This window comes from Clupea harengus, chromosome 4 (assembly GCF_900700415.2).
Source record: "Clupea harengus chromosome 4, Ch_v2.0.2, whole genome shotgun sequence".
NCBI lineage: Eukaryota > Metazoa > Chordata > Actinopteri > Clupeiformes > Clupeidae > Clupea > Clupea harengus.
Genome location: NC_045155.1, coordinates 4,035,417 through 4,061,490, shown reverse-complemented (window position 1 = coordinate 4,061,490; position 26,074 = coordinate 4,035,417). Strand labels below are relative to the sequence as shown.

At 42.2% G+C, this 26,074-nt stretch overlaps 2 protein-coding genes across 6 annotated transcripts; one reads left to right on the top strand and one right to left on the bottom strand.

Annotated features, from left to right (window-relative positions):
- Nucleotides 1-1,100: 1,100 nt before the first annotated feature.
- Nucleotides 1,101-5,767, bottom strand: tspan31 (tetraspanin 31). Its single transcript, XM_012841730.3, has 6 exons — nt 5,563-5,767; nt 4,046-4,213; nt 3,674-3,754; nt 2,681-2,821; nt 2,397-2,510; nt 1,101-2,113 (listed from the first exon to the last, which is right to left on the bottom strand). Exons 1-6 carry the CDS (start codon nt 5,626-5,628, stop codon nt 2,039-2,041), a joined length of 645 nt encoding a protein of 214 aa, XP_012697184.1. The 5' UTR covers nt 5,629-5,767; the 3' UTR covers nt 1,101-2,038.
- Nucleotides 5,768-7,719: 1,952 nt separating this feature from the next.
- agap2 (ArfGAP with GTPase domain, ankyrin repeat and PH domain 2) lies at nt 7,720-25,025 on the top strand. Of its 5 annotated transcripts, none has more exons than XM_031565826.1 (19): nt 7,720-8,093; nt 16,191-16,249; nt 16,421-16,508; nt 16,785-16,870; nt 17,202-17,343; nt 17,609-17,743; nt 18,191-18,312; nt 19,551-19,682; nt 20,263-20,346; nt 20,467-20,571; nt 20,745-20,904; nt 21,309-21,434; nt 21,762-21,893; nt 22,346-22,405; nt 22,511-22,662; nt 22,912-22,999; nt 23,170-23,392; nt 23,947-24,220; nt 24,458-25,025. In XM_031565826.1, the coding sequence occupies exons 1-19, from the start codon at nt 7,931-7,933 to the stop codon at nt 24,668-24,670; spliced, it is 2,544 nt and encodes an 847-aa protein (XP_031421686.1). In that variant the 5' UTR covers nt 7,720-7,930; the 3' UTR covers nt 24,671-25,025. The 5 variants fall into 5 exon arrangements, with proteins under 5 accessions (XP_031421686.1, XP_012697118.2, XP_031421683.1 ...); XM_031565823.2 differs by lacking the exon at nt 7,720-8,093 and adding an exon at nt 10,762-13,021; XM_012841664.2 differs by lacking the exon at nt 22,346-22,405.
- Nucleotides 25,026-26,074: the final 1,049 nt, after the last annotated feature.

The window sequence follows — 26,074 nt, the reverse complement described above, 5'->3', positions numbered from 1 at the left end:
AAATATGCCAAATCATCATCATCAAGTTAACATGTCACTTAGATGTAGAACAGAGTACCTGTGTTTTCCATGACTTTATCGCAATACACGCGTTAGAAAATAATTTTTCTTAATGGATTAAAACTGCTTAAACCAGACCCTCAGCATTAACAACAAATAATTCAACAAATATTTTCACCTTTCATAATTGGCATTTTACAAACTAAATTGCACACGCGTTTTAACACTTTGTTACAAAAAAAGGCATAAGGGAAGAGCACAGTGTGACAAAAGGGAAAATTATTGGCAACATAAAGATACAGACAACAAATATCAACATAATTAAGGAAAATAGATTAAGCCTATCAGTACATTGAAGTTGACTGTAGATTTAAAGCACTGTGAGTGTCTTTACTGAGATTATCCTGTCTGGATCCAGTCATGCAAAATCAAACACATTTCACTTAGTGAAGGAGTCATCAATCTCACCCTTCAGACAACCCTGTGCAAACTGCTCCATGACCAACTTCACTTCATTTTTGCTAATGTCAATCAATGTCAGCCTTATCCTGTAATGTGATGCATCAACTAAACCTCCCCCACAGACACGGGACAACTCAACTGAGAACCTATACTGTAGTTTAGTTTTATCTGTGGCTAAAAGCAGCTCACGAGGAGTCCTTACTCAATCACTGCCAACACACACACACACACACACGAGGAGTCCTTACTCAATCACTGCCAACACACACACACACACACGAGGAGTCCTTACTTTAATGACTGCCAATACACAGACACAAACAAGGAGTCCTTACTCAATGACTGCCAACACACACACACACACACACACGAGGAGTCCTTACTCAATGACTGCCAAGTTTCCCTAAAATTCAGGACTTCAAACCAGGGAGCCATCCAAGGAACCTTTTGTGCCTCACTTAAAACACACATTGAGAGTGCACATTCCATAATGCACACACACACACACACACACACACACACACACACACACACACACACACACACACACACACACACACACACACACACACACACACACACACACACACACACACACACACACACACACACACACACACACACACACACACACACACACACACACACACACACACACAGCAGTCTTGTTGGGAGGTTTAAAAAAAAAATCCCACCTGAAAAAAACTAAACAAAAAAAAGACATGGCTCAGTCACAGAAGGTTTTAAATATATGTCCTAAAATAAAAATGAAATCTAACATCACGACATTTGGGGCAACAAACTAGACCAACACAATACGCATTTCAAGTCTATCGCACAACTTCCATCACTTGTCCATCATAACAACTCCCAACACTGACTACTAAAGAGTTGCTACAATTTACTAGCACTGTAATTATTTCCATCAAAACATGGGCACGTCTTCAGCCAATCTACTAGTTCTACCCATTCTAGGTCAAAGGTGATTCACTGATACAACACGTGTGATAAAACTTAGAACTTGCAACTACCTCAGGAGAATGCAAATGGAACTGTCTAGAGAAGGTGATACAGAGGAGCACACCTGATGTGAGGAGAAAAAAAGCTCTACACTGGTCTGAAAACATGCACATACTAAATACTCTTTGCATGGCAGATTTGTCTGTTTGCATACACGATCCAGTGGCATTCACTCAAGTCAAGGAGGCTGCATTTTAGGAGGATGGCACTCGCATGAGAATCAAGCCTCCTGCCATCCTGTCATACATGAGACCTTAGATGGTTCTGCGAGAGTGCATATTTATGCCTTTAGCACAGAATTAAAACAATAACAGTAAAACAGAGAAACATTTCTACGTTAGTGGCTGTTATAGGTGTGTGTCTGGTACAGCTTGGCACCTAAGTATTTCGGGGACAAGATTACAGGAAGGTGCATGGAGTCCAGTGTGTTAGGTGTCTTGAGTGTTTGCGTTCATTTCCAATGCAGCCTGAGTGTGATCAGGGACTGTGTCTATCCAGCGCATTGACGAGTAATTGCTTTCCTACACTATTGCATGGTGAGTGCGTGTGCGCAAGACTATAAGAAAGCACTGGGGTTCGCTGCAGGGTCTTTCTGGTTCCTATAGCGAATGGCCAGCCAAACACCCAAAATCTAAGAGAACAACAGAAATCAAAGCATTAGTTGTTTCATTTTTATCACCGCATTTTCCCAATAAAGCAGATGAGAAGTTTTAATTTACGATCATATCAATACAGAGGGAGGTAAAGTGATATAAAATAAGACAGAGCTTTCAGTCAAAGCGGATATTCAGTCTTTCATCACTACATTAAGTTTGCACAGAGAAATGGTTATAAATATCAGTATCATGTTACATATGACTGTGGAAACGCGTGGAAAAGACAGTAAAGGAGAGGTGTCGTGCAGTCATGCTAACCTCAGTGAAGCTGAAGAAGAGGCCGACACCACCCAGGATCCTGAGCGACTCAGAGGCATGCTGGAGCATCATGTCACCACAAGTCTGACATCCCGCTGCACTGCTTTTACAAGGCTTCAGAGGAGAGACTTGTGTTATAGAAGGCAGAGTGAACCACTTCTAAAGCATGCAATGAACACAATTATCTGGCCATAAAACAAACCAGAGATTTTTTTTTCTCAAAAAGTATGTAAAAAAGGCTTCCGTTTTTACACCATGCTAAATCAGTGGCCTTTAATCCTTACCACGGTACACCTCTCCCAGTCATTGTTGAACTGTATCTGATTTTGAGTGGTGTTGAGCAGCCCACAGCAGTTCAGCTTGGTCTCTAGATCTAGCCTGGTTGGATCGCTCATAATGCCCCAAGTGGAGTTCAGCAGCTTGCCCTGCAACAGTTCACAGACTCAGGATTCTCTCACAGGAGCACAGACAAACGAAGGTCAATAAACAGAGCTGTGTTACAAGTCCTCTGTAGTACCCCAGCCAGTGGTCTTACTAACTAACTGTTACATTATTAGATCCCAATGCTGTTGTAAACTCGGCGTATACAGGATTCAAAGTCATTTAATTGTAGCAAGTGCAAACATGCAGTCTTTCAATATATCCAAGTATACCATGGGTTGAGTAATACGACAAGATTGCATGTTATAAGGTCTGGTGTAAGACCTAGCCTAATACCTTAAACCAGCTAAACAATTTCAAAGATAATCTATAAAACAGTTATGAAATGTCTGTCTGTCAAGGTTATTTGGAAGTAGGCTATGACTAGCTCTAGATGACCTTGTGATGGCAAGGGAACCTATAGTGAAGCATTCTTCATTAGGGGTGAGCATTAAGCCTTCTGCTGTAAGACTGCCCCCAGAAGATGAAGTGCTCAAAAGTAATTACATGCAGTAAGTGTGTAACTGATCCCTTATAAATTGTTATAATAAAAGCTTTGCTACTTGTTGTTCTATGCAACAAATGAACATCAGGAAAACAGTTGTGAGAAGTTAAATGTTAAAGGGGTATTTAACGATGCTCTTGATTAATGCTGCTCATGTGTTATTGACACACCCAGCATGCCAATAACCACTAAAAAGGTAAGCACACAAGCCTTTGCCAAGCTTGCTTAAAGCAAATCTAGCATCTAGCAGAACAGGTAGTGATAAAGTAATTGTGACAAAGTAATTGTAACAAAGTAATTGTGATAAAGTAATCGTGATAAAGTAATCGTGATATATATGACAGCTGCCCACCTGCTGCCCTTGATTCATAGCCAGGCAGGAGCAGGACACTCCAAACTGGACCAGGAAGACAACGAACAGAATGACCATGTACTGCAAAAGAGTCCGTTAAGGTAGAAAGAAACCACTTTCACAGATGACCGAGTGCATTTTGGACAAAACTTCAAGGAAAAGAAAGTTAGTATGTTTGTATCAATAGCCATTAGGCCTAGTTTAGAACAGAAAACATCAATCACAGCAGCAGCATGTCAGAAGCTTCACTCACATATAGAGATATGATGATGATCAGTCAAAAAAAAAAACTATGTATACATCCTAAATACTTTCATCCCTGTCCTGTCATATCTTTATTAAGGACTAACTGACTCAATGTGAAAAGGATACGAAGAATAGCATGACTTGGTGGTGGTGGATGGCCCCGATAAGGCCCACAATGGCGATGAGCAGAAGGAAGACGCCAACAGCTATAACGCCTCCGATGATGTGGATGCTGGAAACTATGCCAAAGCCCTTTCCCCATGCTGCCACACCCACCAGCAGCAGGCCCACCAGCTGAGGTAGAGAGAAACATACATCATTATCCCATACAACAGCAACAAGCCACCAGGCATTTTTGCCTGTTTGGAAGCACATCATTAACTGTCATTACATACTGATCATAAGCAATAGTGAGAGTATGGCTAACGATCAGTGTTTTTGTACCATAGGGGAGTTTCAGGCCATGTATTAAGGTATTTAATTTTAATTTTACATCATTAAAATTACATCATCCACACGTTACAATTTGATTAATTCACTGAAATAATTACCCACAGAGCAGCTAGAGCCATCGCTACAAAATCAAAATGCAAAACTGAATGCAACAGTGTTCAAGTACAAAGAGTTCAAGTACAAACAGCGCCAGTACTGACATGCGACGCAGTTCCTCTTATTAAACCGGGTCAGAGACCGTTACTGTATGATGGTTAGGAATCAAACTGGACCCTTTTCACTGTTCTTTGGTGTTACCCAATCAGCCAGCTGACACTAAAAGACAATGATAAAGTTTCTGAGCACCACCCTCTTAAACACGAATGTCTGCTGAAGTATTCAGGTCGTATTTTTCTAGGCCTAGCTAGACTGAGGCTCGCTGTGACCACTCCATAAGTGACCACCCCGCCTTATTCAATTAACGTTAAACAATGCTCGCTGTATGTCTCCAATTTTAACTAACGGGATGGTATGAGGGGTGGTTTTTCAGTTAACGCGTTCAAGCCCCAGTCTATGGTCCTGGTCAACTGTAGCTAACGTGAGTAGTTTATCATGAGTACAGTGCATGGTTGAACAAGATAAACACCTATTCATCAAATATTACTTTCTACCCATTCACATCCCTTTAACTAGATTAAGGTGCATTTAGGGCCAAACTAATGTCAACAGACTATAATGACCATGCCAGCTAACTGGGTTAGTAATTTAAGATAGCTATCTAGCAAGCTAGGTTCATGGGTTTAGTCTGTTTTAACTTACCAGCAAGACACCCATTATAACGGCTAGCTGGCTAACTTTACTGTTAGTCAATAGCGGTTCACTATTTAGCGCTAACGTTGGCTTCTGATTTAGCTAGCTAAGCTAGCTAGCTTCATAGCTAGCCAACTGAGGTAGCTTGCTTACATAACTGTTCAGCTAAAACTATTCATATTATTCATACGAAATAATGGAATTCGCCCAAACAACTATCAGCCATGCCGAAAAGCCATTTCAGTTTTCGTTGAAAACGCTGCAAGAGTGATTCGCATGACTGGTTCACGTTAGCTAGATTGTTGGCTACTCAATTAGGCTAGCTTAGGTTAACAGCTGGATAGCTGGGTAACATCAGTCCTTACAGGCGTCTAGACCGTCTCTGGTAACAGTAAACTTACCATGTACACAACATTAAGCGAGCACAAGGCATTTTTTGAGCAAGTAAATCCTCCACAGACCATCATTGATTGCGGGCCTATGCAAATCCCACCTACGTTGTAGTATAAGCCCCCTTTCCAGGGAAGTGATAGAATGAAATTGTCTAGTACCTAACGTCACTTGCAAGCTCATGAGGCACGGGCGTAAAGAGGGTCGGGCTATTGCGTCACATACTGGTGACTAACGACCTTTGTGCTCATCGCGTGTACAGTCCAAAGCTTTTGTCCTTGTCCATTATGAAATGTAAAAAGTAAGCACACATTTTCATAATCTAGTCAGCAATCATGTATAATGTTATCATGATGTTCAAAAATGTGTCAAAGCCTACACCTACTTGATGCTACCCACATTGTCTAGCCTGCATTCAATGATTTTGAACATCTTGTTTTGGTTATAGTTATGGTTATAGTATTTAGCCGGCGCTTTTGTCCAAAGTGATTTACAAAACATTATAAGAAAAATAAATTAGAAAACATAAATGTATATCTTTTTAAAGGCAGTAATACTAGGTACCAATTATTATGATTATTAGTAATATCATGATTATTATTATTATTAATAATAATAATAAGTTCAAGTTTATTATATTATATTATATTAATAATAACAAATACCAAAACCATGACTATAGAGTTGGCCTATGCAAACTAACTAATTAGACAGATGATAATTAAAAAAGGTGAATTTTTAAGCAGTGACCAGCAGAGGAGTTACATGTGCCACTTTGGTTGACCAAACGTGCTGCTGCATTCTGAATCATCTGCAACGGTCTCACTATGCATCCAGGCAGGCATGTTAAAATTGCATTACAATAGTTTAGTGTAGACATAACCCAGGCCTGCACAATAAGTTGGTTAGCATACTGAGTGAGATAGGGTCTGATCTCCCGAATATTATAGAGTGTGAACCGACAATACCTTGAGACAGAAGTTACATGCTCAGAGAAATGAAGTTGGTCATCAAATATAACTCCCAGGTTTCATGCATATTTTAGTTGGGGTCCATGAAGATGAACCGAGCTGGATGTTAATATTTTGTTGGCTGGAAATATGAGGAGCTCAGTTTTCGAAAGATTGAGCTGAAGGGGACGCTCCTCCATCTAAGCTGAAATATCACTGAGGCATGCAGAAATTTGAGCCGATATTGTGGAGTCATCCCAGGGGAAAGACCAGTAAAGTTGAGTGTCATCCACATAACAGTGATAGGAGAACCCATGGGACCGAATGATCTCACCTAAGGAAGTCGTGTAAATAGAAAAAGGGAGGGGTCCAAGTACCGATCCTTGAGGTACACCAGTTCCTGGAAAGGCCTGAATACATTAAACCAACATTAACATTTTAATTGTTTTTATTTTCGAAACAAAACAAAAACAAAATGTATATGGAATTTGAAGTGTCCTTTAAAAGGAGTCTGGATTGTATGCAGATGGAAATGTATGTTTTGCTCAGATAGCTCATAATATTAGAAGTCATGAAAGAAACATGCAGTGAACCATGTTACCATCAATTTAGGTTTGCCAACCTGAGGATGCTAGATATTAGATATTTGAACTATCATCAAATCCACTGAATCATACATGTAGGAGACATTTTTATAAAAGCATCTCCCACTCTAGACTGTGGAGACATTTCACATAAATGTTAATTTAAGCACTAGCTTTAACTGTGTTTATCCCTGCTAAACAGCAGCAGAGGGCAACACAACCACTGACATGACAGGGACTTGTCATGTAAGTTGTCCCATTGATACGGTAACATGAATACATATTTATTTATATGAGGCACAGAAATATGGGATTTTACATTTTTAATCAGTTACCTTCGTAAAATATTACCTTAATTATGCACTAGTACTTCCTGCTGCAAACCCTTTACAATTTCTATAATTGAATCAGTTTTCAATAAATGATAAATGTGCTCTCAAAACTTACCAAAATGTTCTTAGGTTCTTTTGATTTAATGTAATGGCAGAATACATAAAGGTTAGACTTCAACACACCACGAAAATGAAAGCCGTAGCCTCTAGTTCAGCTGGGCCTCAGCAAGCCGTTACACTAAACCTCACCGCAAGATCCTGTTTGCACATGCACTTGAGCACTCAGTCAGTTTAGGTGAAATCAGGAAGTGCGTTCAAAAGCACGCAAAGGAAATTGACACAAACTGAGTGAGTCTCTTCCGTTCATGTTGTCCTGTACCTTACGGAGTTGGACTCTTTTTTTCTGAATCCATGACATGGAGAGTGAGGCAGAGGGGTGAGATGGGCAGTGGATTGGGTCCAGTCACGGCAGATGCTGAGCATGAATAGCAGAGTTAAAGGGGCACACTCAGCATGAATAGCAGCGTTAAAGGGGCACACTCGAGTGCCATCAGAGCAGAGGTGAGGCGGCATGACGGTGTCAAGAACAACATTAACAAACTCCACAAGCAGCTGGAGAGGGTGACCGATCAGCAGCTCCGCACCGGCCTCAAGCTCTACCTCCACAGCATCCAAGGTGAGCACTCTGTAGTGGCGCCGTAACGCTGTAGTGGCTGCCTACATAAATACAGTGTATTCAGTGACTGTGCTTCTTACCTACACAATAAGGTAAAATGGTGGACATCAGCAGTCTGTATGTGACTGTTTGTAAAAGTGGATGAAAGTGGGTGGACATGTGCAAAATGTAATGATACTAATTGCATTGATTTGACAGTTCTTGATGTTCTGTTAACTGGCTGCAAATATATGCAAGGCAAAGACTCGTGCAGTGTAAAAAACAATGAAAAAAAAATCAAGTTATTATCAAAACTCTCTTGAAGTGAAAAAAAGGTTTTAGTTGTCAAGAATGATCAAATTAGTCTGTAAGCTTCAGTCACGTACTTGTGGTCATTCCGTGGACATCACAGCATTGAAAATCTAGGTCATTCTGTGGACAGATAGATCACATATCACCGTTGTCCTTAACTAATCTGTAAGTGTCTGAGCCTAGCCTGAGAACACACAAATCTACCACAACATTTCCTGTCTCTCCTGCCTTTGAGGAGTTCAACTCTCAGCTATTGCCTTATGAACTCAAGGCAGGAGTTCACCAGCAAAGATCATATGCTACAGCAAAGGCCAGTTGCCATTAAACTTTAGAACACATAATGGTCAGGACTTTTTTTTCTGTGCATGCAGTGAGCATGGCCCAATTCTCAAGAAAAGCTTTGCAGTGAGCAATCATGTGTCGTAATGATAGCAGAATCTAGTTCCTGCCGTGCTATAGCCTACTTCCTGTGTCTGACGCTAAGTAGCTGGCCCCAAAAGCCACTTCCTGTCAGTCAGAGACACCACCTGCTGCTGTTGCCTTTTTGCTCTGTGCCATTCCCCGTATCCCTTTGCTTAAAGGTGAATTACTTTTGTTGACAGAAAACAAAAATGTAACTACAAAACCCTCCGATGGCACAATTCAATATTTGTCTTAATATAATGTATTCTTGTCATTGTTTTCCTAAAGATTCAGAAATATGCCCTAGAATGAAACAAAGTCACACGGAAAAAGCAATGTTGCATGCAAATTAAATATTCTTTCTTTATTTCCCCAGTAGTTTCATCAGGATTTTAGTTCTAACATTTTTTGACAACAAAGACCATACATTTCACCTTTAAGATCAAGACATATAGGCTAAAATCCTCAAGGTATTGAGGTTGATAATTAGATCAGACACATCCCTGTCTGGTTTACTTCCGCTATCACCTCACTAGCGTGAAAAGTGCTCTTAATAAAACCTTCTTGTCTGAAAAGTGCATTGCATAGCAGCAGTTCCTCACTCATTAGAGCAAAACTCTGCTATGCATACACATACACACACACACACACACACACACACACACACACACACACACACACACACACATACACACACACACACACACACACACACACACTAACACACACACACACACATTCATAAAGTGAAATTGGTACCGCTTACATTATTGATCTTCACTCACCCTATTTCACTATCCAGTCTTTAATTGCGCACTGTAAGGAGCACCAGCCCCCTCTGTGGACCGTCTCACCTCCTTCCCCTTCTGGCTAATATTAGCATATCAATTACACCCCAACAGATGTCCGAAAAGGACTGCCTAGGGGTTACAAGGTCAGAAGCCACTTCCCTTTTCTCACCAAAGATAGGGTTGTAATTGTTACTATATGGGGGGGGGGAGAAACAGCTGTCAAGTATTTTGTATCATGGATATGCATCAATTTAAGGATCTTATAGTTATTTGTTGAATGCCTGTCACAAATACAAGCATGTGGAGCACATATGAGGTGTGTTCCTGACTGTGCGCCCCCAAGGACAATACCCTTGCCAATTTCAGTCTAAAGATATCATTAATAAAGTAAAGAGGTGTGAAGCAGCACCTTGGACACAATCATTACTGGAAACTAGAGTAGCTTCTGCCTCTTTCTCCCCCTCACTTCTCTCCCTACAGCCTTGGACACAATCATTACTGGAAACTAGAGTGGCTTCTGCCTCTTTCTCCGCCTCACTTCTCTCCCTACAGCCTTGGACACAATCATTACTATAAACTAGAGTGGCTTCTGCCTCTTTCTCCGCCTCACTTCTCTCCCCACAGCCTCTAGCCTTCACACTCAAATACATAAATACACTAGATGTTAGATTCAAACGAAATAAAATGTTTTGATATGCATTTCTTACACAATACATTTCTTACCAGAAAGCACAGACTTTGTATTGTGAATGTGCATCTATTTACATCTGCTTACGAAATGGTCAATGGCTTTAGCTGCAATATAAATCAAGTTGCATTCTGCTGATGAATGCACAGGGAAACAGATCAATACAGGCATTATTGCCTGTACCAGCCACATACCCTGCATACAATGGAACAGTCACACAAATGCAGTCAGGGAAAAACAGCGCAAACACTAAAAAACCTGACTAGGTGTGATAGGGCTGCATACAAGCTCCTGTTATCTGAATGGCCAAATGGGAGATAAATACTGACTGATAACACAACAGCACAATACTGAAATATATAAAGACAAAAGGCAGTAGAGGGTGAATGCATAGTTTGCCTAATTAATCTGTTGTATTTGTGAAGCTGAAGAGCCATTTTTCTTTCTGTTCAGAGAGATATTTTATTGTCGCTGTTTTTCCTTTTTCTTTGGAGCCTTTCCCCGCCTCTTCCTAATGCATCAATGCCTTTCCCTTCCACATCAGGGAGAGGCAGAGGGGTGGGGGCATGCGAGCAACAGAGAGCGAGGGGCTGAGCACAGTCTGCTTTCTGACGGAGGGAGAATAAGAGGGTGGGGAGACAGCGCATAAACCAGACAGATAGTGAAGGAGTGAGAAAGAGGGAGCGTGTGTGACGAGAAGAGAGGAAGGCAGGGCTTCATGTGATGTGAAGGGATGCATGGGCACCAGGGATTTTCCTGAACACCACAGCTGGTCTGGCTCTCCTCATGTTGGACTCCTCCAGAGGTATTTGTTTGTGATCCATTCTCTGAACCTAGCTTAAGCAAACTGCCTTTCATCAGGGGCATGCAGCCGAACCAGCTGTATTAACATTGTCAGTGCACAATGCGCCTGGAAGACCCACAGAGCCTGGAGGGCGGGATGGCCAGACACGCAGGGAGGATATTGCATTTTCTTCTGTCCCACTGGAATTATCATTAGCCTTTTTCCCCCGCTCCTCTTCCTGCTCAGAACTCATCTCATCTCTGCCTCCGTCTCACTTGGCCGGTCTGTCAGCTGTCTGCCTGTCTCACCATCGCAGAGTGTGGTGCAAGACTTGGAGTGACATCCTGCAATCTGAACACCACAGCTGGCTCCACACTATCCCCACATCCCCCGATCATCTGAGAGGCTGCCTCTGGTAATTTATTCACACTGCGCTCACTAGATTTTTACTGTTGCTATGGAATCCTGTTGAAGAGGTAAAAATGTAGAGACTTGTTTGGGAATTACAATTTTTTGTGGTTTTCTTCAATCTTTTTGGAACCAGAATTGTACAGAGACAAATTCAAAGAGATCTATTGAATGAGGAGAAAATGAGCATATAAGTGTCTTTCGCTCTTACTGTGGAGAAAAGGAAACTGCAGAGTAAAGGATCTCACATAGAAAATAACCGTGACAACATTGATCTTGTAGCCATCAATCTGTGTTCGCTGGGAAATGTGACATTTTATTGGATAGATAAAAGGCAGTATCTGACATTGACAGATAAGATCCCGCTAAGGCTTCTAGAGCTGCAGAGAACTGGGAGGATGTCCATGTGTTCACTGGAATCAGCTTGAATGAAACTTTCTCCTGGAAAGCGCTCTTCACTCTCGTCTCCCGAACATTGGATGAGTTCCTTAATAGAGAGAACCGAATCAATCATATTGATGCACTGTCTAGATTTCTCCGTCAGCGGTCTGTTTTCCATGTTCTGAACTCATGAGTCGAGGCGATACACTGCAACAGCGGACCACCTACCTCATCTCCGTCACCCTGGTGAAGGTGGAGGCGGTTGAGGAGCATGGCGCCAGGCAAACCAGACCAACTCCTCACGTGCTGGGAAGTGAAATTGGCCAGAAGAGACCCGGAGCCTTGGTGGATGAGGGAGAGCCCCCCCTGAGGCCGGACGCCGAGGAGGAGGCAGAACAGGGGGCTGGGAAATGCATCAAACTCAAGGAAGGGGAGCGAGTCCCCTCTACTGCCCTGCAGGCCGCCTCCGCCACCAAAACTGGAAGGAGTGACGGGACCCCAATTGTCAGAGATGATCAATCCGGCCACTTAGCAGACATGGGGACATCTGCCAGTTACACCGAGAGTGACACCTCAGAGGGCACTAGCCACTGGCCAATGCCTCTGGAGAAGTCACACGGCAGTGCTGTTGGTGGCCCAGAGCTGAGGGAGACGAGGAAAAGCCGCTCCTCAAAAAGCCTGAACGGCGAGGACAAGGGGGTCAGAGTCAGCTTTCCAACCAGTGCATCTGAGGACACCGGGTCGTTCATGGGGCCTTACCGAGCCTCCTGGGATGAGAGTGGAAGCAGAGCGTTTCACGAGAATGCTAGAGACGAGGCAGGGACTGGGAGAAGTGGATCTGCTCAGGCGTACAGCAACGAGAAGGAAACCCAAGGAAATCCTCCCAGGCCACAGAAGCTAAAGATGGGCTCGGTATCTTTGCCAGCACCCAACACTCAGGCCTCCAAGACCCTAAGGAAGGGAAAGAAGAGCCACACCCTGGACAACAGTGACCTGCGCTGCTTATCTGAGGAGCTCTTCCAGGGCCAGGCTGCAACACATTCCCAAGCGCCCCAGTCCCATCGAGCCTCAGTCCGAGACCGTAAGATGCTGAAGTTTATCAGTGGTATTTTCAGCAAGAGCAGTCCCTCAACTGCTCCCGCAAAGCAGAGCTCTATGCAGAGAGAGTCCAGTGAGGAGGAAGGTACAAATTTATCAGCAGTGAGCTGTGTGTGTGTGTGTGTGTATATGTGTGTGTAATCTACCTTGGACGAATTTGCTTTTGTTTTTGAAACATGGGAGGTATTTGGATGAAAATAACATGCTGAAATTAGATTTAGAATAAGCACAATATGTGATAATCTTTTTGTGTTTGTTCAGTTATTTGTCAGGATAGCTATATTTTTCCCACCAGGAAGGGGCACTATATATTGATCCAACACTAAATGAATGAAGGCCATCGTTAAAGTCGACAAATTACCTATGTGTAGTATTTTCCGACCCTTTCCCAACTCAGTACCCCCGCCCCCTCCCCCCACCCCCCCCCTTAGCACTTAGCAGAAAACAAATTTGATAATACTCACTTCCTGGGAAACAGCAATTACAGCCAATGTCCTAATCCTGTCTTTGATGTTCCACCCACTGCCTGCTTTTCAGAATCATCCCTACCATGACAGTTTCTATCCTGCATCCTGCTTTGCTCATTTCCTGACCATGTCAAGTCCATTTCAGGCGCGTACATTTCACGGGCCTCTATCATTATGAAAATGGATCTACTTCGCAGAGAGAGGGAAATGCTTGACATGCTTGACATGCTTGACAAAGCTGGTTAACGTTTACTTATAGATACATGATTTCCAAAGCTATAAAACTTCACAAGACCTATTTAGGATCAGTGTCAGTTGGGAAGATTAAAATTTAAACCAATTCATTTTTTAAGTCACAAAATAAGTTAGGATTCTCAAGCAAAGAGAAGAAGCCTGTTGTGACGAAGGTTTAAAACTACAATCAGTCATGTTCTTTTAGTCAATACAAACAGTTATTTGTCAGAACTAAAAATGTTATGAATAATTTAGAACTCCTTAAGAGGAGGGAAGTGATGAGGTCCTGCTAAATATTCACGCTATATGCGATGAAACACATAAACTCGTGAAGATAGCTAATTTAGGAGATCAATCAGACAAATTCCACCACACTCTGAAAAACAACATGTAACTTTGACAAACATTTACTCAGTGAATTAGATTAGGGTACATGTTAGAGTCATTAGAATGTTTGTGAATCTTGCTTGATTGCTTCATTATTTGTGGAGCCTGACCTCCAGCATGTGCGTGAGTGTGTGTGTGTGTGAGTGTGTGAGTGTGTGTGTGTGTGTGTGTGTGTGTGTGTGTGTGAGTGAGAGAGAGAGTGTGTGAGAGTGTGTGAGAGTGTGAGTGTGAGTGTGAGTGTGTGTGTGTGCATTATGGAATGTGCACTCTCAATGTATTTGGATTTTCACTGAGCTCAAGAAAAAGGCAGGGGTTGGAGGACAGGTTGTTATGGCAACAGGATAAGGATGAGAGCTGCTGGTTGCATGGGTTACTTGTCACAGTGTGTGCATGTGTGACTACGAGTGTGGGGCTGGGGGCGGGGATTGGGGATGTTGTTGGGAAGGGCAGCTGGGTTTGGAAAAGGGAAAAAAAATCCACAAAAGGAAAGATTTTCCTCAATCCTTAAATATATGGTGTGCAGCACATTTGTATGCAGAAAGCTTAATTCGGCTTTAGCAAGAGAGCAGGGTGGGCATACCAGATTGTTACTGTCTACACTGGGTTTGGCTAAGAACCTCTCATATCTGTTGAGTAACAAAGACTTTATTTGAACGTAAAATTACTGATTTAATAGAAATGTATTTCCTTCACTGGTGGTTTGACCAATTCAGACTCCTTTTTTTCCCGCCCTAGCCATCTGCTTTGTCTCTGTCCTTTCATCTTCTCATGCCCTCTGTGTCACATCTGTGGTTTGATGTGCTTGGTCTGGGCAGCATGAAAGCCTGGCTTCCTAGCTGAAGGTGCTTAATGGCACTCTCCTACAATGTGGCTGAGAGTAGAGTGGCTTCCTCACTCACTCACTCACTCACTCACTCACAGTCTGACTGACGACTAGTGTCACTATAGACAAAGGAAGAGAGACTGAAAGTGAGAGACACTAAAAATGAAAATGAACGACAAAGAAGAGAGTAAGAAAGAGAGAGAGAGAGAGACAGAGGGAGAGAGAGAGAGAGAGAGATACAGACTGAGATAGATGTGACAGAAGATAACCTATCTATGCAGTGGTGACAGAACACCTGCTGTGGCTGTGCAGCCACTCGCTGTGCCTGCTGGCGTCTGTTGCTGGCTGCAGCTGGGGCCCAGCTGGGGTCACGTGCCTGTGTGTAGGACAGACACACCATAGCGACAACCTGTGTGTAGGGCAGACACACCATAGAGACAACCTTTAGAATAACCACCCCCAATCACAACCACCCTCATCACTGACCTTTCCAAAGCACCACCCAAAGCCATTGCATTTTTTGACCTCCATATTTATCCCACACGGTACACAATCGTGAGGATGGGAGCAAATGACATGCCCTCTGCACACAGAGGACATGTGCTTTTAATTCAGAGATTTACGTTGAAATGAATGTTGAAAGGACTCAAATAGAGGAGTCTTGCACTTAGGACCACCATTGTGTGATTCACAATCCATTTTGACCTCCCCTTTAACAGTTCAGATAAGGCAGATGGAATGAGTGTGGTCATGTGACTGAGACCACATCCACATGACAACGGAGTGTTTTGAAAACAATGTGTTTGCGTTTTCAAAACATTTCGTATGTTTTTCGATTCAACCGCATCCACAGGGAAATGCAAAAACGTCGCCACACAAAAATCCCATTTCTTGCATAATATATACTGCAAGTTATAGCCTACAACTAAACTAGATTATTATCAAAGCAATGGCACTATGAGACAAAATAAATCCTACAAATCCTATTTTTTTTTTTACATTAGCCAAACGGGGATTGAGTGAACAGAATTTCCCTAATGAAGTGAACTTACCCTGCTTGAAGTGTAACTGCACCCTAAAACGTGTTTTTTTTTTTGCTGTAAACTAAATGGCTGAACAGTGACTGAACAGTGCTGAAACACATCAATGCAGGTGTTAATATTGACAAAATGTGTATAAGACTCACTCACTTTGATTTGGTCACAGTTGTAGAAGGCTGTTTTTTTTTTGTCATAAGTGTATTACCGGTAGACTAAATGATTTAGTATGTCAGCACAGCATCACTGAATCAATGTATAAGCACGGCCTCTGTTAACCATTCTCTTTGTGTCTCTCTTTTTTAGTGGCCTGTGGCAACAGTCAAGAATGGACTCTAAACCGCTCCATTCCAGAGCTGCGTTTGGCAAGTCAAACTTTCTGTGCCCTGGATATCTAGGCACTATTGATGAGTTATTGCTTTGGGTGTAATACATTCATAGTTTCCTGAACTATCTAAGATCTGTTGTTACACTAATTGAATTACAGCATGTAGTGGGTGAGTGCCTAAGGGTCCCGTACTGATTTATACACACAGGGTGTGCTGGGAAGTCTACGGAGTGGCAAATCTGCACTGGTGAACAGGTATATCACTGGCAGCTACGTTCCTATGGAATGCTCTGATGGTATGCATTTCCACACATTCCTCCCTGTTCTTTTTGTCTGAGATTGTTGTCATTTGCCAAACATTGCGTCTTTTCATTGTTGTATATATATCTCATCTTTCAGGAGGAAGGTATACACACACACACAATCACAAACATGCACGCACGCACACGCACACGCACACACACACACACACACACACACACACACACACACACACACACGCACGCACACACACACGCACGTACACACACACACACACATTTTCATTGTTGTATATATATCTCATCTTTCAGGAGGAAGGTATAAGAAGGAGGTGTTGGTGGATGGACAGAGTCATCTTTTACTAATCAGGGAGGAGCCTGGGCTACCTGATGCGCAGGTGTGTGTGTGTGTGTGTGTGTGTGAGTGTGTGTGTGTGTGTGTGTGTGTGTGTGTGTGTGTGTGTGAGAGTGTGTGAGTGTGTGTGAGTGATAGAGACAGAGTGAGTGTCTTACTCTCATCATTACTCATCACTCCCTCTCTCTCTCTCTCTCTCTCTCTCTCTCTCTCTCTCTCTCTCTCTCTCTCTTGCTTATCACAACTTCTAAATCAAAATCAGGAATTATGAAAGATGAAACATCAGTGTCTCTATTTCCGTGTTGATAATTTTCCCTCTCTTTTCCTACCTGTCCTCCCTGCTTCTTTTTTCTTCCCTCCAATTGGGCTCACAGTTCAGCAACTGGGTGGATGCTGTTGTCTTTGTGTTTAGTTTGGAAAATGAAGCCAGCTTCCAAGAAGTGTACAAGAACTTCAGTGAACTCAACACCCACCGAAGCAACATTGATATCCCATTGATAGTGGTGGGCACTCAAGGTAGGAGCATCACTGACTTAATTTACATCATACAAATCTTTGCAATTCCAGCCCTAAACTGGTCATTGGTTTGACATAGGATGAGTGAATCCTCATCTCAAACCAAACCATCTTGAATACGCATAATACCTGTAGCAACAGTAGCCTTAAAGACTAACATCATATATATTTCTTCTTAAGGTTAACACCCAAAAGTTTTCAGTAGTCCACCATATCCATATATGTTTTTTGGAACAAAAGCAACTTCTCTCGTTCTTCCCAACAGACAAGATAAGTAGCACCAACCCTCGAGTGATCGAGGATAAACGTGCACGTCAGCTATCTGTGGATGTGAAGCGCTCATTGTATTATGAGACCTGTGCGACATACGGCCTCAATGTGGACAGAGTATTCACAGAGGGTGAGTCTGCCACGGCACCTCTGGCCAATTAATCATGCCCTCTTATGTTACTTGGGTCCATTCGTCTCTTCAATAGTACATATTTTAGACCTAAATTGCCCTGAAGGAGCTACAGTGCCTGTCATAAAAAAGAAAAGAAACGCTTAACTATGATGGTCTGTTTTTTCCACCACCAGTACTGATTTAAAACAACATAAAACATCTGACAGCTAGATGTGTAAGGACTGTGTGAGACAGTTTGGCATGAACAATGTCTTTTTAAGGATTTTCATCTCACACACAATAAATGATTTTTCAATGTGAGTAACTTTGGACTCATTTCACGTGATGAGCTGCGCCAGCTCTATTGTGGCATACACAGTGCCACGGAAAGTGCCCAACTACATTCATCCAGATCCTTGCAGGTGGTAAAGACATATGTTTTGACATTCTTTCATTTTTCCTTAGCTGCTCAGAAAGTTGTTGCAGGAAAAAGGCAGGCAGCCCTCCTAGCTGCAACCAAATCCCTTCCAAACTCCCCCTGTCATTCTACAGACTCAACACCACTGTCAGGACCTCACCATGGACAGGTAACAAGCCCAGCATATTGAATATCCACCTAAAAAATTCATGTCAGATATCAGATGATCAAAGACAGAATGTTAATGGAGATAGTAGTTTTTGTCAATAAAATAAGGCCCCTACTACGGCTACGGAACCGGAACTATAGTTAGTGCACTATTCCTACGGAATTAAATTCCGTACCAAACCGTCTGCTAAATAATGCTATGGAATTAGATTCCATACCAATAGTTTGAATATTATTGGTCCGGAATGTCTTTTCCATACCAGTAGTATATCTACTGCTGCCATGGATGAATTTTCCATGGATTTCTTTTCGTATGGTTAATTCCCATTCCGTAGCATTAGGGAACATGGTGTTTGTCAGTGGAGAGGGGCAAAAGAGCGGCTGCCTCCCCCACCATGGTGAACCCAGTGCTGTGCTGAGCCAACGTGAGGGCAGTAGGGCCCTGTGAGGCACAGGCACCTCCGGATGGCCCTCTGCCAGCGTGCATCCATAACGCGGCTTCGTCATTGTAGGCCATACGTTTACTCACTTTGTAGTTACTAGTCATTAAACTAGTCACTTTATATGTTTTGTAGGCCATATGTTATGTGACTTTGTGATATCATAAATTGATCAAAGGTAAATGTGAAGTATTTCGCAGACACTTTCGTCCAAAGCAACTTAGACTGCACCCTGCTTTGACTGGGAATCGAACCTAGGTGAAATACTTGGAAGGCAGCAACACTAACCATTGTACCAGATTGGCAGGAAGCACCAGATGGCTCGAAATATTGACACAGATCCGTACCAATAGTGGCATGGAATGCTGTATCAATAACCTTGATAAAAAAACTGCTTTCAAACTCATAATATGTACTTCTAAAGGGCTGGAAAGCATAAACAATGCTACAAATGCCTGAACTGAACTGCAAAGACATACATAAATGTTTCTTTACATCTTTATGTCTCAAAGTTCATTTCTTTACATTCTTTATGTCTCATAGGTCATTGAGAGTTGTTTTAGATACATTTTAGTTTTTCAACAACTACAGGATCAATTTGAAGCCATATCACTCAACACATCACAGTAGATGTTTGGATAACATTCATTCAATCCTTACCAAATGACTGTTGCCTCTGCAGTAACTGCCATCACTGTCCATCATTACCACTGTCTATACATCTTCACTGACTTCCCCCTTTCTTGTCTTTTTACATGTATCATCTCCATCATCCGTGTGCACCGTCCCCCACTCTCAGGCCAGTAATGGAAGTCAGAGTAGTGACATCTCCTCCTCCCTGCCCTCCACTCCTGTGGTGGGTCATAGAGAGCTACGAGGAGAGGGAGGCTCTCAGAGAAATATCCCCCGTCGACGGACATCCCTTTTCGGGGTTAGTTCCCTCTATCAGTTATATCCTTTACATCCGAGCAACCCCTCTCTTACAGAGCTGTGGTAAAATCCACAAATGGGGCTCTACGAGCGGCAGTGGGTAAGCAAACTTATAGTAGTGAGAGTACATGTGAAGATGCTAGTTCTCCCGATCAGTATTTTCTAGACCATCTGTGATTTATTCAATAATGTCTGGTATATTAAACATATCTTTTGGTGAGTTTAGTCTGTGATGGACATTAACACACATCATGCAAGCCATCCAAGGCTAGTGAAGATACATATTATGTTTATGTCATATCACAGCTCAAAAGTTGTGGAGACGTGAATGTTTCTTTTTAAATTGTTATATCTGTTATAATTAATTATGGTCATTTGTCATTTTAAAGGTAATGTGTAACTACCGATAATAGGATATTTGTAGGCATTTAAGCTTTCACAGCCCTCATCTCTGCCACCTAAAGTACCCATTCTCATATGACAACTCTCATTTAATCTTTAATTCAGCCACCCTTTAATTCTCTCCATCTTTATCTTTGCTTCTTCTGTGGCTTATCTCACATCTCTGTATCTTATTTCAGAATCGTCGAGGCAGTGACTCAGAAAAGAAAACGCCTGACAACAGGGGTGAAGTAGTCGGCATACGCTCAGTTACCATCAAACAGGTTAGCGTGCATCACCCTTTCTGTGCTGGTTGAATACATATTATTTCGCAATGGCAATAACAAGGATTTAAAATATCATAGTCCTTCCATTGTCTGACATTTATTCTTGCCGTCTGCCAGAGCCTACTGTGGAAACGAGGTGGAAGTTCACTGAACAAGGACTGGAAGAAAAAGTTTGTTTCGCTGTCTAGCAATGGCGTTCTGTCTTACTATTCAAGCCACAATGTAAGTTCACAACTTTCAAATTTGTGTTATATTTGAACTGATTTATAACTTATGTGTTTATCTTATGATCATGAGTCAGTGGTTTGCTTTAACTAAGGACACGACTGACTGTAAGCAAGTGCTACCTAGGTCAACAAAGGCCATTTGTTTTAATGACTATGTCTCTGCTTCAGGACTACATGCAGAATGGGCATGGTAAAGAGGTCAATTTGTTGCATGTGACGGTCAAAGTCCCTGGTAAGCGCCCCCCTCGTGCTGTGACTCCTGGCGGCTCAATCTGTGGCCTGAATGGAACACTTAAGGATGGACCAGCCTCTGAAGGGACCACACCAAGTAAGCACGAGTGAGCTTCATGACTTCATGAACGGCTCCCTCCTCTCTTATGAAAGACATTAAAGAACAGATGATCATGCAGAGGTGATTTCTTTGGTGAGGGGAATATTGTGATAGGCCTACTGTAAATACCTGAGACCATCCCATAATAATTAGGTCAACCATGTAGGAATGCTACTTAAATGTAGGTGGGAGATTTCTAAACCGGTCCAATGCCTTAAAGTAATGTAGATGTGAGTTCTGTTGTCAGGATTGGTGGTAAAGGCACGGGCAATGGATTTTGATTAGATGTCACCATTCACCACTTATATTTCAACTGATAAGTCGAGTAGTCTCATAACAAAATGATGAAATCATGTCTTGCCCTGCAACACCAACCAACAGCCACCATTTTGTTTTCAAAGCAACGTTGTCAAGCTCTGCCAGCCTGCTGACTGTAGATGAAGGAACAGGAGTTGCCACCTCCCCTGCTGGAGAGAGTGGACTTCGACGGTGCCCTTCAACACTGTCCAATAGACACTTCCCTTCAGGTATGTGTCTCAGCTCAGATGTTACCTCCATGTGTAACATTAGCCTTTATCTTTGGCCTCCACACAGCATGAATTACGTTCTAAACAGCTTGTCAGAATAAATCCAGAGGAATCACAAAGCAAGGTTTTTATGGTAAAACTAAATAAAAATACATCTGCTTAAAATCACAGGGTTGTCTTATTGGGTCCTTGGTTATTCTTAAAGAAATGATATGGTTGCAGCCACTCCTTTTCACCCACAAACCACTTCCAAAATCAGGAAGTGTTTACTGCTCTGCATGATTTGAACACTCTAGAAATGTGTAAATATTTGTGTCATTTGCTTAGACACTGATGGAATGACCAGCATCGCTTCAGGGAAAGAACAGGTCCCAGCCTCCCCAATGACCAACAGGAAGAAGCCCACAAGGAAGAAAAGCATGAACCCCAAAGGGGACGCAGCCATGGGTCAAGCAGAGGGTAGGTATACATGCAGTGAATGAAATCATCCAAGAGATATATTCCTAATAAAACAGAGATGCTTAATGGATGTGCATGTTTGGTAAGAACACCATAGGCGCCGTCTGTAAACAGTGTTCCTTAAAGGTCAAAACCAAATGTCTGCCTCTTCTAGCTTGTTCTGACACTGTCTTGGGTTAAACATTATTTTTGCGTTTGCAATTTTTTTTTAAAACTGTCTTGATTTAAAATATCTTTAACCATTTGACTGAAAGGTGAACACAAATCACTAAGCAAAGATGACAACATTACTGGCTTTGCCCTGCTGACCTCACTGCTTCTCTACTCTCTTTCAACACTTTGAAATTGCAGACTCTTAAATTAATCTTTCATTTGCTGTCACTGCTGAATAATCACTCTTTTCTATGGCCCTCTTCCTTCTTCTGCTGCCCTGGACTAACCTTTTTCTGCAGCTAAGCGAAAAATGTGGAAATTAAAGAGTTTTGGTAGCTTGAAAAACATTTACAAGACAGGTAAAAAAAAAACATGCAAATAAAGATACACAATCTGACAAGCAGAACAGACTCAACTGAGGACATGAGGTCACATTTCTAATTAATAAGTAATTCATATTACAGAGGAAGACAACGCTGACTTCATAATAATATCAAGCACAGGACAAACATGGCACTTTGAAGCCACAAGTCAAGAGGAGAGAGATGCTTGGGTCCAAGCCATCGAGAGTCAGATCCTTGCCTGCCTGCAAGGCTGTGAAAGCAGCAGGCGTAAGGTAAAATATCTCACAATTTTTTCTGGTTCAGCATGGAAACTTTGTGATCCATGACCCTTTCTCTCCATTCCATGACTTGAAAATAATTGCCTTTCTGCCATTGAAAATATAACTTCTATTTTTGATCCCTCACAATCATCATATTATATACTGTATATCATATAATTAGTATTAGTATTTGTTTTCTTTAGCACTAAAGGTCAGTTTATGAAGACATGAAACAAAACAATATGTGCATGTGTGTTCTAGGCTCGGCGCAACAGCCAGAGTGAATTGGCCCTGCAAGCAATCCGTAATGCTAAAGGCAACAACCGCTGTGTGGACTGTGGAGCACCAAGTGGGTTCTCCTACTATACAGCATCCTGTACTTATAACCAGATGGCTAAATTACCTCTGTGACCTATGGAAGTTCTGCAATACATCACTGTTAGATACACACAGTGCATGAAAAATATTGAGGCATCATACTGGTAATTGTTCATATTGTTTTATTATTATGCATTTCAGATCCAACATGGGCAAGTCTTAACCTGGGAGCACTGATCTGTATCGAGTGCTCAGGCATCCATAGGAACCTGGGGACCCATCTGTCCCGTGTCCGCTCCCTGGACCTGGATGACCTTTCCCTTGAGCTCAGCCAAGTGCTAACAGCTATTGGGAACCACATGGCAAACAGTGTCTGGGAGAGCTGTACACAGGGGCGACAGAAGCCAACGCCAGAGGCCTCGAGGCGAGTGCAGATCCAGGAAATTGTTGTTCACATTATCCATTACGCTAATGAGTCAGAGAGTGATCTGATTAGTTCTGCAAGTCCCTTCAATAATGGCCCAGAGAAGGGCCATTATGAGGAATTTTGAAGTAACATCATGCCACAATTTTACCTTAAAATAACAGCTTCAAAATAATGTTGGTGGTACACTGACTTGTAATACAGTGTATGAGGAAGATGTCATGGGAGAGTAGGAAGAGAAACAGAGAGAGTAACCGAGCAAGAGACCAAAAAAAGAGTCAGTCACTCTGACACGTGTACACTGTCCATTAAGGGGTCTCGAAGCGTGATTTGTATGTACGACAATGATGTAAAAGTGAGCTACACTCCGCAACTTTTTTGGGGGGGGGGGGGGGGCTCAGTAGCAAAACAAAATACCAATTATTGTGTAATGGGGCTTTAATGGAGCTTTAATGGCATTGGTAATGTTGATTGGTGTTTGACGTGGGACTGTATAAACCAGTGAAAGTAAAGATGATAGTAATGATGAATAACTGTTGTTGCACTGTTGTTAGGGAGGAGAGGGAGACATGGATCCGAGCCAAGTATGAGCAGCGTGTCTTCGTAGCGCCCTTGACTGCCCAAACTGAGGACAGCGCGGGTTCCATGTCAGACTGGCTGCTCAGTGCAGTGGTCGAGAGGGACCTCCCCCGCCTCCTGCTGCTCCTTGCCCACAGCAACAAGGAACAGATCAACGCCCCGCTGGTCAAGGCTTCGCCGCAGGCACGCACAGCCCTCCATGCTGCTTGCCAGCTTGGAGATGTGGTCATGACCCAACTGCTGGTCTGGGTGAGACAAGTTTGCCACATCTGAAACCTTAGCCATGAAGAATCACACATTTTCTGTTGCATACTTATAAATAGAGTTGACAAAAAAAACCGCATGCTCAACTGACATAACTGAAAAAGTAATACTAGGTTTGCATGAACCTTGCAAAAACCTTGATTTAATGCATCATAAAATATGTATTCTCCATCATTTTGGTTGATTTAAAAATCTAACGTCAAATTTTAATACCCTCTACAGTATGGAATTGATGTAAAGGCAAGAGGTCCCCAAGGCCAGACAGCTTTGACCATGGCTCGCAACACAGGGAGCAAGGAGTGCGCTGAGATTCTGCTACAATACGGCTGTCCAAATGAACTCTCTCCCACTCTGCCCACACCTAGCCTTTCCCGAAAGAGTAGCACCACCAGCCTGGGAAGAGTCAACTCAAGCAGGAGGAGGGAGAACTTCTGATGTTTTAAATGTACAGACATGGATATTACATACATGGATCTGGAGAACTTGCAGAGAAATCAGATTAGTTTGTAAACAACTATATGAGTGTGTGTGTTTGTGTGTGTGTGTGTGTGTGGGAGAGAGAGAGAGAGAGAGAGAGAAATTATAGACCATACTTCCTCTGTATTCTTCTCTGAAATCTACAAACACAATCACTGATATCAATATAACCAACAAAATGAGTTTTCAGATACTGATTTCAATGTAATATCAGTCTTATCACCATGTGTGCAAAAATCTGTTTTCATACAACGCATTACAATAAGTACAAAATGTTTGCATTTCCATAATAATCAAGTACTCTGTATTTTTATGCCCGTCTCTGCGTTTTGCCTTTTCATTCACACCAAGCATCAAACAGACAGACAACTTTGAAGCCTCTTTCACACATAGTTCCTGGTAAATTACAGGGATAACGCACCGCAAGTGATTTTTCACTATTCATACATGCAGCTACATTCAGGAACATTTCCCTTTTGCACTTTTTCACACATGCCTTGGCAATGCTGGAATAGATGGGGCAAGGGACAGTCCAGCAGATGGCAGCAGATGGATTTACGTGCTTGTACCTGCAATGTTACTGCTTTCTTTTATAACACAGCCATACAGGCATTTTCTCTGAAATGTTACTAGGTCTTGAGGGTACAGATTTCCCTGAATATCAATCCCTGCTCCCATTCATACCTCAGGAAGGAAATGTTCAGGAACATATCAGAGATAGGCTGCATGTGTGGAACACCCTAGAAAAATAAAAACTGAATCAACGAGGATAGACAGTTGGGAAAGTATCCACCAGAATTTCACTGAATTAATTTCTTTGTAATATCTAAGGTAACAATCTTAAGTGCCCATAGTTCCTACAGGTGGACCTGTGGGCATGGTCAGTGTAGATATACAGTATCAATGGGTGAGTATGGTAAAGGTAGAAAAACAAAACATACACATAAATACATGTACATATTACACCTTTGAGTCTGTGGTGAAAATGCAGTGCAATCAAACAATCAAGATTATACTAATACTGATATGGCCAGACCCTTGGTATAAGAAAAAGGTCTACAGGCCTAGTTGCAGAACTCCTGATTCATTGCCGCATTTCGTGAAATTTCGTTTATAGAGGGCGCTGCAGCTTACACATGTCAATAACTTGAAAACTGTTTTGCCAAAAACTACGAAATTACGAAACGTCAAGGCAAAATAAAAAGGTTGTAATAGTTCCTGTTTGAAAAGAAAAGACCCAACCCAATATTCCAAAATGTTATAAATGCAATGAACAATATTTCTGTTTCCATAATATATATTTTTTGTGATCAATAAATTGCTATAAAGACCTGATGTATGTATAATATGACACAAAAAACA

Bases quoted from the DNA above. Each gene is read 5' to 3' on its own strand.
- tspan31 (XM_012841730.3), bottom strand. From the start codon at position 5,628: ATGATGGTCTGTGGAGGATTTACTTGCTCAAAAAATGCCTTGTGCTCG. The intron at 2,822-3,673 runs GTGGGCAGCTGT...GAACTGTTGCAG, and splicing joins CTATGAATCAAGGGCAGCAG to GGCAAGCTGCTGAACTCCAC. The intron at 2,511-2,680 runs GTAAGGATTAAA...TCTCCTCTGAAG, and splicing joins ACTGGGAGAGGTGTACCGTG to CCTTGTAAAAGCAGTGCAGC.
- agap2 (XM_031565823.2), top strand. From the start codon at position 12,028: ATGAGTCGAGGCGATACACTGCAACAGCGGACCACCTACCTCATCTCC. The intron at 21,435-21,761 runs GTATGTGTCTCA...TCATTTGCTTAG, and splicing joins CAATAGACACTTCCCTTCAG to ACACTGATGGAATGACCAGC. The intron at 23,393-23,946 runs GCGAGTGCAGAT...CACTGTTGTTAG, and splicing joins CCAACGCCAGAGGCCTCGAG to GGAGGAGAGGGAGACATGGA.